General features: G+C 35.9%; 1 protein-coding gene across 1 annotated transcript in view; it reads left to right on the top strand.

The window, feature by feature from the left end:
- The window catches only part of LOC108970118, a gene marked incomplete at its 5' end in the record, with an annotated part of 98,909 nt that overhangs the window by 32,846 nt on the left and 54,230 nt on the right, over nt 1–11,833 (top strand). Inside the window, one exon of the mRNA XM_018935269.1 lies at nt 3,281–3,425. Coding sequence (XP_018790814.1) covers nt 3,281–3,425 — 145 coding nt within the window. The remainder of the gene's footprint in view (nt 1–3,280; nt 3,426–11,833) is intronic.

Here is an 11,833-nt window from a genome sequence, read left to right as displayed (position 1 = left end):
GCGACTTAGAAATGAGGAACCTAAATTCGCGAAGTACGGCTGGGATGGGAAAAGTGAACAAGTTGGACCGAAATTCTATTGGATATTCATTAGGGTTATTAAAAGACGCGCTTAAAGCTACTCTATAGACGAAACTCCATAGTCAAATTATAACAAAGTAGCTCCAAGTTTATTCATCTTTCTTATTTATTTACTTGAACTAAGTGTTATCTACCACTAAAACTGCACCCATTTCTCAGAAATATTATTTCCTTTTCAACCACAAGTTCGATTAAATGCAATGCTRTGCAAGTACTATATATTCGGCAAATACATGCCTTCTCGTGAGAATATGTTATGATTTTTGCATATAAAACGCCCTCAATCCCACATAAAAGTTATGTCACTTCTACAGTCAAACATTTTTAATACCAAAATATTCACAGTAATTTTCCGCATGAATAAAAATCAAACGCAACCGCACATTTGACACTTCCTACAGGATACTTCCACGAAAGAATATGCGATTAATAATACAAATGCAAATGGGACACACTTCAAGCTAAGTATGGCATATTGGGCGGGAGTAAAGCGCTATAAATTTGAATTCTCCAGACGGCAAGAAAGCGCACAGAAAAAGAGTAGAACTCAAATCGGAGGATTCCAATCGAAATGTGTCATATTCGCTTCGCAGCAAACATATCAGCTACATTTCGGCGCTTCTGCCACTACAACAAGTACAAATAAATTTGGGTTTCGTATGTGTAACGCTTAGAGTGTTGCCGGCATTTGCATATTTTAATATGTTTTTCCAATTTTTGAGTAGACTACTGTGGGAACTTGCAGAAGGGAAATGCAGAGAGGAACTGTGAGAGAGTGAACACGCTTTTGCATTTCTCTGAATTTTTTTTACCATTCCTCCACCTCTCCATGTCTGTTGGTTAACTCACTATGTTTGCCTCGAGACTCCTGCTGCAAGCGTCTAGTAATTGCTAGTACTGCGCTGCGAAAGTTTCAGTTGCTTTTGTCAACAAAATGTGCGTTGCATGTTTGAGTTGTCATTTTAGGTGAAATTTCGCTGCATTGACAGAGTTTYTACACGCGTACTACGCTGACAGGAACATTCACCTAACAGCAGGGAGATGTGTTGAAACATTAGGGTGGTTGTAATTGTTTTCGAATAGATTTCTTTAGAATGGCAGAAGCTTTTATCTGAAGAATTGTTTTGAGAACCAAGGTTTATTTTCAATGTCTTTGAGGATTAGCATTTGTTGATTAAAAAATTTGTAAACAAGCAAATAATAGCCACGCTAGTAAGTAAACTAAATATAAACACGACTACTATACCGATGTGATAGCTTATAACATTGTATTTCAGTGTAGTTGAATTAAACTTTTTTTTTAWTTKRAAAAAAAAATTATTATTCAGGCCACCTTAATGTATATAATGTAAGTAATAAAATGCCTGCTTATTGATAGAAACAAATTCACAATTAATTTTTACTTCGAAAACAAATATGAAAATAATTTTTTAATCGTGGCACCCTAATGTCACAAAAAAGTAAAAACTTCGATTTTCTGATAAAAAAATTTCGTATTTAAGGATGACCCTAATGCAAATATTATACACAAATTTTGYTATCACTCTGTGAATGCCAGCCATAATAATGTTGAACTATCAAAAATTAGAGAGAAATTAAATTAAATGTCACCATAATAGATGGACATTTTTTGTTTAATTGCATTTTGTACTTCATAAATATATAAAGTTTTGGCAGCAATGTAATAGAGAAAATATGAAAATTTAATTTATATGCGAAAATAAGGCCTCCCTAATACACAAACTAGAAGTAAGAAAAAACTTCTGATTTCTGATAAACAAAATTTCATGAGCAGTTTGTCTTACTTTATATAAAAAATGAAAAATTWAAGAAATTTCTTATATWAGGACTACCCTAATGCAAATATTATAAGAACAATATTTCAATGATATGTGAACACCACCGATAATAATACTGAGCTATCAAAAATTAGAAAAAATTTAAATATAGTGCCACCCTAATACATGAAAAAATTGTGTGTAACTGCATTTTGTACTTCAAATATCAATTTCTKGCAGCAATGCACGTGAAGGTAGCGTTTCAAAAAATTACAAATTTTCTCATATGCTTAAGTACCGCCCTTATGTAATCAATATACAGTAATCATCAAAAACTTGCAGTTCCACACATGCCTTCTACATTTATTTCTCTTCGAATTTCCACAGTTGCCACAAGTGCACTGACATTTATTGACCGCTTGCCACATGGCAATGCATACAAATTTGTTGTAGTCTATGSATTTTATATAACCCAGTTGATGCAAACTTGCCATTGCTGACCGTTGCTGCCATTTTAACCAATTCAATAGCTATATTTTATTACTCTTAGGTCGGATGTGTAACAAGTCTGGATTAGGGTAGTTCTTTAGTGTAGAAAAAAATGATACATTTTCTTTTTTAAATTCTAAGCAGTCAGATATACTATTGATAGGGAAAGTGGCATATCTAATATATAGAAACTAAAAAAAAAAATATCGATAGTTTTCAGTAGATTTTTTTTCAATTTAAGGCAATCGTTAAAGCCATCTCTCTCAATTTAAAGGTTTATATTTAATTTTTTTTTTGGGCTAATTCCATAAGACTCAGCTATAAATAAAATCATCCAAAAGTYTTCTTWAGGACCACCWTAATGCAAWAATGTTAAATCTCTTTCAATTGAAAATKTATGAACTAATTCCACGACTCTAAKCTATAAAAAATAATATTTCAAAATATTTCTTAAGARCCACCCTTATGCCAACATTCCAAATCACTCTCAYTCACTGATCTATATTTTTATTTTTGAGCAAGTATCGTTCAAGACGCTATGAGCTTGAGAGAATTGTAAAAAATCTAAGGACCACCCTTATATTTATTATATATTATAAAAGTATTTCATTTGCAAGACTTAAATTGTTATATTTGAATAAGCAGTCTGGTGAGTATGGAAAAATTATTTTTAAGAACCACCCTATTACTGCCTACTCTTCTTAAGCTTATGATGGGTTTTCTTCAAACAAGTTTCTTTAGTCAAACTTTTTTAGAACTACCCTATTAATATTTTTTTTGCCCTGAAATATTCACCGTCACTTAAATTTTATATTTCGCCATTTTTCGTCTCATTCTCAACCAATCACACCGACATAAGCAGTGCACCCTAACTAAGGTCTCCTTTCGTTTCTCATTTCTTTATGCCTTTTTTGCTTTTTTCYGTATTTGCAGGCAAATCCTGATGGTAATATGACAACGTCAATATTGACTTTTACGCCAACCATCGATGATCGCGGCAAATTCCTGTCGTGTCGCGCCGAACAGAGCATGATACCGGAATCGGGCATGGAGGACGGTTGGAAATTGGATATTTACCGTAAGTTTATTATTGATTGCCCAGCTGCTAAGCGCCGTCGGCACTTTATGTATATACATTGTCTGTGTGTGTGTGTATCCACTTGTGTTTGTATGTTTATATATTTGTATGCGTGTCTGTGTGCGCGTTTGTTTGCGCGTTTGTGTCCGGCAATGTTGCACTACACTCTGCCGCAATTCACAACTCGCAACTGGCAAGCGCAACTCCAATTTGCAACTAAAGCAGAATTTCGCTGTCACAGCAAATCACTGAAGTTTTTATTGCCACGAAATTGTTATGCAATCACATACATACATAAATACATTAGCATAAGCTGCATGAGAAGCAGTTTCCGCTGTTGCAGCTGCAATTGTATGAAGTTGTTGTTTGTTGTTGYTATTGTGGCATGGTTTYTATYGCAATGCTGCAAGGATTTGCAGGAATTTTATGCGCTCAAGAAAAGTGCAGAGCGCGTGGCAATGTATATATATAATGGATATAAATATGAATATGTATATGTATGTGTATTTATATATGTATGCATATAGATATATACAAGTAGGTATATTTCTATATAATGTGTATATGTTCACTTATACTAACGCATAGTTAATATATCTGCGATTATTGCGAGGCATAAAATAAAAATGCCCGCTGCACAATTGTGGCCGCTACGAAGTAATGCGAAKTGTAAGCTGAAGTAATTGGCGCTTTATTATGTCGAAAATATGCTATAATTTTAATTTATGAAAGTGCATTGCGAAAGCCATTTAAATTTGATTGCCTTTGGCCGCGGATTCGCAAGCAAGCATAAATCTAGCGCGGCTTTTGTAGCTCGGAAGACTATTTAAGAGGAAAATTGTATATTATTTTTRCATTAAGTAAGCTTTTATTTTGTATATGGCAGTTATACAAGTCTTGTAATTCAGGTCAGGCCCTTTTCGACGACCAGCTGCCATTCAATGTAATTTGCCAATGCCACTCTGAATGAAACCCTCTACGCTATTGGCAAGAAATGGGACTGTCGATCACTACACTACTTCTCTTGAGTCAAAGTTTTCACTAGTGAAATGATTTGCCCTAGACAGGAAAAATTATGGATTTCAACGCAACAAACAAAAAAATGAGTTTTTGAAAATTCTACACCACTACTAAGCTTTTATACTGGGACATTCTTCTTGGAGAGTTTAAGTATACTTTTTAGAAAAGAGCAAACATTGGCAATTTGAAGGTAAAACAGTAGAGTGTAAGGCTAACAAAGTTCAATTCAAGATAGATATCAGAAGAGTTGTGCTAGAGATAGCACCTCTTCACTCAGGCAGCATTAAATAGCTTTCTCATTAACTCAAAAAATTAATATTTTTGTATGGAAGATTTGGCGGCAGACAGTTCAAGTATTATGAGTATGTTTTTTCACCAAACTTCTTGTATGAAGGCGCTTTCATTTGTAAGCTCTTGAAAGTAGTTGAAAACRGCGAGAATAATATTAAGTCTTGATAAGAAAATTATAAGATAAACATTTCAGGATAGCTATAAGACACATAACACCCACGTCAAGTGCACCTCAGCCAAACAATTGAAAATGCTCCCTAATCTAGTATAGACTAGCAAGTATAAGCATTAAAAGCTTATTTCTTTTGTTTGCAGCAACTCAAAGTGATATTACCTAAGTGACGAAWGAAGAAGGCTTAAACCCGCGCTTTAATCACTCCAAAAACTAATCACTCTCACAGTTGCCTAAATGCGTCGCATTTTAATTGATTCTGCTTCGTGAGAATTTTAAGCGCTAACTCTACGTTGGCATTCACTTTCATTCAAGCAAATCCAATATTGTCTGACTGTTGATTTAATATTCCTATTTTGCATAATACACAGCCGTCTGGCACGTTTCCTTTGAAAGCAAAGTACAAAGACTTAACGCGCCACCTTTTCATCTCTTTTTCTATAGCTCGATGACTTGGTCCCCTACACCTTTACTTTATTTAATTTGACAGTTTAAAGCTTTACCTRACACACGCCACTGTGTTAGCAAACGTTCGCTTCGCTCCATAAACAAGTAATATTTGATAGCCTTTGGCTTTTAAGGCTGCCAATGTGGCCGCTGTTGGCCGTTAAGCCCCTGTTGCCGCCCCTGATTTGGGCGTTTGGTAAATAATGAGCAGACACCTGATGGCTGCACACTTTTTTGGCACTCTCTACTTTGTTTTATATACCGTGAATAGTATGTATTAAGTTTGTTGCGAAATATTTATTCTCAGTAGGTAACGTCGGCGATATTACGGGGTATTTATAAGTGATAGGCGCRACAAGCTGAATCGATATAGTCACGTCAGTCGATCTGCCAAGCCCTTAGKTTTTGAAATATCGATCTGAAGTTTAGCACATCTTATTTTCTACCCAAGAGGTTTATCATTTGTTAGAACCGACGATAKCGGACTCTTAWAGCGAATAACTSTCATACAAACTGATAGAGCAAACTCAAGTTTTTGTATGGAAAACTTTTCATTTRACAAGATGTCYTCATGAAAYTTGACATGGRTCATAAAACTAAAGAAGTAATGCAGTGTCCGTAGAAATTATTCAGATGGAATAATATTATCATATAGCTGGAAKASAAACTGAACGTTCGAATTCAAGTAATTGTATGGAAAAMTKYTTAATTTCTATAGATATCTCCACGAAATTGAGTGTGAGTTATTACCTAGGGCAATAATGAGATCTCCGAGGAAATTGTTCAGATCGAACCAMTATATCAAATAGCTCTCATACAAAATGTTCGMTCAAACTCAAGTCCTTGTATGAAAAACTTTTTTATTTGACGAGATATCTTCACATAATTTGGCACAGTTTAGTATGTAAGGTATTGTCATAATATCCATGAAAATCATACAGATCGAACCACTATTATATATAGCTATCATACGAGTACAAAATGATCAATCAAAATCAGGATASAAATRTTTTAAGCGTTTTTATGCTATAAAAAGTGCACCTGTAAAAGGTATTATTGCTTCAWTCCAGCAAAAGTTAACGGGTTTCCTTTTTTATTATTTTAGTTTTTGAATTTTGCACACTTTTTGCCGCCACTGTGGTGTGTTTGTCGACAGTAGTGTTAGTGGTAGTGTGTAGCAGCAGATAAATCGCATTTGAAAGCTGCAGTAGCAGTTCCGTTACAGTCACAGTTAAACATTTTTTCTCTTACTTTTCCATCCGAAGTTCCAAAATACTTTTGGCGCTAGTTGGCGGTGATGTTGTTGCCCATTTTGCTGTAACCTTCTTGGTATTTTTTTTGTGTTGTTATTTCTTTGTTGTTGTTGGTGTTGTTGTTAGCAATATTTTAGCGCTGCTTGTGTTGGCGCACATACACAATTCGTGCAGCTTTAATGGCATTTGGCGCACGCGGCCGTTTGCTGTATTGAATTAAATGTTACGTATACGCCACCTGCACCGCCTGCGAGTATCTGCCAAATGGCAAGGTGCGTTGCTGCTAACGGCTTTTAGCTGCCAGAAATCGACTGTTTGGGGTTATGCACCATGCTGGCTATTTGAATTGCACTTATTCGGCAGACGAGAGCTGCTTTGAAGACACACACACACAAACACAAAATGGCACAGTACACAGAGGAGCAGCAGCAGCGTACGCCACAAAAGTGCTRATGAAAGGTGGAAAGGTAACATTATTGTGCTTTATTTACCTTATTTTGGCACACGAAAAAGTGTGAAGTGCCGTTGGCAACACCGTTTGGCAAGCGGGCAGCGTTAATATAAGGCAGCTCAGTGGTGAAGTGCCGAATTGAGTGTATATGTGTACGTAAGTTGTGTGCCAATTACTTGAAGATGTGCAGACTTGCTTCATAGCAGATTGCTACGACTAGAAGCATGTATCAGAAGTGCGTACACAGTGTGCTAAAGTGTTTGCTGCCTCACTTTCTAAGGACTMCGTACAGGAAAGCTGAAGACAAGCAGCAAATTTGTACTTTTGAGTGTTTCATGCTAAAGACGCGATGACTTTTGTTGTCTGAAAGCATACAAGTACACGCAGAAAAGGTGTAGGGCTAACTGGCAAATGATATCAAAAAGTTCAACAAAGGTATATACATACATTTAAAGAGCGAGCGTGGGTTTCAAGCATTTATAATTGTTTAGAGAAGCAAGGGACAGCAGTGCAGAAAAACAATGAACTTTTCGTGGAATTTTTAATTAACTGCAGCTGTGTACATTTTAAATGTGTTAAACATTAATTATTGCCAAGCACTAACAAGCAAGTGAGAAATAAATTGTAGTTTTATAAYAAAACTGAAATAAATTGGCAAAATATGTTAAATATGGAGCGAATATTAATTAAATTTTGCTTAATTAATACATTTTTAGGTATTAAGAGGTAGAAAAATTATTTTGAATACGCTTGATATTTTTACAATAAGACATTTTTATATCGAAATACTGCCAGCCGAAAAAGTATTTTCGTATTTTTAAACAAATTTTAAGTTATTTTTTTTTTATATTTACAACAATAGATATATAAACGAATATGTACTATTTTGGTCGACCACTTTTTGCCATCTTTCCGCTTTAGACATTACTCCATCAGTGTAAATCGAAATTTCGAAATTTCCAGAACAGAAGCGAGCGAACCCTTTTTGTGCTACACGAACTCCTCTCCGTAAACCTTTTCCCTATTTTACACAAAAATTTCAAAATATAACGAATTTCTTCATTATTTTCACCAATTTTTGAACAACTGTACCTTTTTTGAACTTCTCCGAATTTAAATTTTGCAAAAATTTTACGAAACGCTGAGAATTTTAATAAAGTCCGCCAAAAACTTAAGAGCTGCTATCAATTTCTTTGATTACTATGGTGTCATTCACWATAAATTCATTTCATAGGGTTAAATAATCAATAAAGAGCACCACTTGGTTGCTGTGAGAAATCAACGTGAAGCACTTCTTCATAAATGATAATGAGTGTCAGAAAATCATGTTCAAGACTTAGTTTGGACTAAATTTGCAAAACTAAAAAATTCGCTTCGGAGAACACTCGGAATGCCACCACTCCATTGATGCCATTAAATAGCACTGAAGGCCATCCCAGCTGAGGTTTATAACAAGTGTATTGAAAATGTGGTCAAAAACGCTAAATTGAAGGCGCTAATAAAGAATAGTATTATAACACCTAAAATTGTTTTCTCTATTTTTTTTCCAGTTTTATCACAGTACCCAGTTTAGTTATGATATATTCTGAAACAAGCCTTCTACCCTCAACTTTTCCACCTTTCTCTCCCTCAACACCACAAGAATTATACAAATTCTTAAAATTTGCACTTAATTCCATTAAAAGTATATAAACAACAACAATAGTACATATGTATGTTTAAAAAAAACGTACTAGTACATTTATCATTATATAAAAATTAAGCAAATAAATAGATACGATTTAATTACAAGCTAACAATGATTTGTTGTTGTTATACATGCTTTTTGTTGCACCGAATTTTTATTTTTTTTCTAGCACAAATTTTTTGTTGTTGTTAAACGAGGTTTTTATTGCTATTATTGTACATGTTTTTGTAGTTGTTGTGGATGTTTTTGTTGTGCACAATTTTCGTGCTTCTTGTTGCGCACCCTTTTTGTTGTTGCAGTTGTATATTTTTGTCCTTTTTATACACGCTTTTGTTGTTTTATATAACTTTTGTTTTTGTTGTTGCACATAATTTTTGTTGTTGTTGTACTTGGAGACAATATTGTTATTGTTTTCTGTTCTTGTTGTTATAAATTTTGTTGTTGTTGTATACACTTTATGTTGTTGTTGTTGTATATGTTTTTTTACACACAATCTTGTTATAGTTGTTCTTTTCTGTTCTTGTTGTTCGCCATTTTTGTTGTTGTTGTATACACTTTATGTTACTGTTGTTGTTGTTGTTGTTTTTCTATATGTTTTTTTTATTGTTGTACGTTCGTGTATGCTTTACAGAGGACACGCATATTTACTTTCAAGGCTCCATTTCTGTATTGCCTCGTCGCTGGCACTCCGSCCGCTGCGCTCACACACATACGCATCGTGGAATTTCACCCGCGTCGCTTTGGGATTTCCACTTGGGATTTTATGGGCATGCCAAGCATTTAAAATGCCATGCACGCGTGAGCGTTCGCATGCGTCTGTGTGTGTGCATCAGATTGCGTGTGCTGATTTGAAATAGCAACATGACGCGTGTTGCATGTTGAACTCGCGCAACCGTGCACATACCCAACCATTCCGCTCACTCGTTCGTTTAAGCTTTGTAGCACACAGTACACGGTCGTTCATAAAAACACGCTTGAAATCGCTGAAATGAMTTGCCTAATTTGTTGGTTTTAAAATATTTGAAACAACCAAAAACAGCGAAAGCTCTCCACCCAGGCTTACAGCGCTTTTACCATGCTCGTATTTTTATCGCTAATATCGCGACATTCCTGCACTCTTTCACTCCTCGGGGGAATACTTAAAAGCAAACACACAAAATTAAGACGACTTAAGTAATTTCAGCAAAGTACTTAAGTCATTACGTAACGGCTTTTCATAGACGCAGCACTTTGAAGTGGCAACACGCACTTTTTGCTGCCTTCCACTATATAGAGAAGAAATTGTGAGCGCCGTGCTCGCAGTTATTTATCGCCTTAAAGCATTAAGTACATGTTGGCAAAACAATTGTCGTGTAGGTGAGAGAGTCGGCTTACAATAGGCGCCCGTATTCTAAAGACTGACTAACGCACCTGGGGTGTGAGCGCTAGCACCAAAGCGGTAATTAGTCAGCCACTGGCGCTACCGCTTTACCCTTTAGGTGGAGGAGCATGCTACAATTTCGTTGGCACTTAATAATAATGCAATAAATTAACAATGACAGTCATGCTGACAGGGAGTTTGGTGTGAAAATTCCTCGTCGAGTTGCGCAGCACAAAACACGCGGTAAACTTTAGCTTAAGTCTTAAGCTTTTGCAAGRGAAATAAGTTAAAGCAGTCGAAATTTGTTTTTCGTCATTTGAATGAACATTCAAATTGCACCAAAAGTACTAGGGAATCGAAGTGCTTCGATGCTGAAGAGTGGACCCAGCTAAGTCTTACTTATAATCTCACCTTCTTTATTTAAGAAGTCAAAAGAATTGAAAAATGTTTGTAAACTCCAAACTGAAATGGATGCAAATAGTCCGTCCTTCTTCATTTAGACTGTTTGGCGACCAATGTAGCTAGGTCTTTCTCCACCTGGTCTCGCCAACGGAGTGGAGGTCTTCCTCCTCCTTTGCTTCCCCCGGTGGCTACTGCGCCGAATACTTTCAAAGTTGGAGTGTTTCCATCCATTCAGATGATATCATTTAGCCAGCGTCCCTCAATTTCCTGAATTATGTCAATCTCGTTGTATATTTCATAAAGCTCATCGTTCCATCGAATACGATATTCGCAATGACCAATGCGCACAGTACCATAAATATTCCGTACATTCTTTCTCTCAAAAAATCGTAACGTCGACTCATCAGATGTTGTCGTAGTCCATGCCTCCGCACCATAAAGCAGGACGTGGATGAWGAGTCGTTTTTACAATTTGGTATTTGTTCGTCAAGAGAGGACTTAAYTTCTTAATTGCCTAATGATTCCGTCTGAAGTAGCACCGGTTAAGAAGAGTTATTTTGAGTTGGATATCGAGTCGGTCTACACAGCCGTATTAGTTTTGCTTTGATACCCGAGGATAGCAAAAGCAGCTTTAAAATCGACAAAGAGGTGGTATGTGACGATTCACTTTTCACACTCTCGCAAGACTTTGTGTATAGTGAATATAAGATCGGATTAGTTTGTTGACGGTGGACTRTAATTTTACACACAGTACAATCGATATGCGATATTGAGGATTTTTGTMTTTAGTTGGCACAGATTATGGGGTCTGGCTTTGTGTGGACTGGGTAGAGTACACTCGTCTTGTATGCTATCATCTGATGATACTCTACCAAGAAGCTGATCAAACCGTATTTCACTATAAAGGTAAACTGAACGCCATTGTTTCATACGCTGGTTGCCGAAGCCCAAGTGACTTTTGACGTGACTCGTAAATTCCAAACCACAATAATKCTTCCAGTGAAAAACGAAAAGTGTTTCAAGAAAGTATGTGATGATTTTGCCTAGAAAATTATGGCAAGACAGACAAGTTGACGGCAAGCATAACTAACGGAAAGTAGGATTCGCTAATATTCATGGTTTAGAAATGCTAAAAAAAAATAATTTTTACAAGTTCCCAGGCATTCGAATGCTTCTAGTCTATTCAGAAACCTCGTGGACTTAACTAAGGCGGATGACTCCTCGCGAATGAATAAAATGGCTTAAAGTGTACATTCTATAGAACTAAGTGCCACGTTATCGAAAGGTTTAAACTGTGCTAAGCTTATACTAAAGTGGAATGAAAA

The sequence above is a fragment of the Bactrocera latifrons genome, unplaced genomic scaffold (genome assembly GCF_001853355.1).
Source record: "Bactrocera latifrons isolate USDA-ARS-PBARC rearing strain unplaced genomic scaffold, ASM185335v1 scaffold_282, whole genome shotgun sequence".
In the NCBI taxonomy this organism is placed as follows: domain Eukaryota; kingdom Metazoa; phylum Arthropoda; class Insecta; order Diptera; family Tephritidae; genus Bactrocera; species Bactrocera latifrons.
The sequence above is the reverse complement of the archived record's forward strand: the minus strand, read 5'-3'. Positions and strand labels throughout refer to the sequence as shown.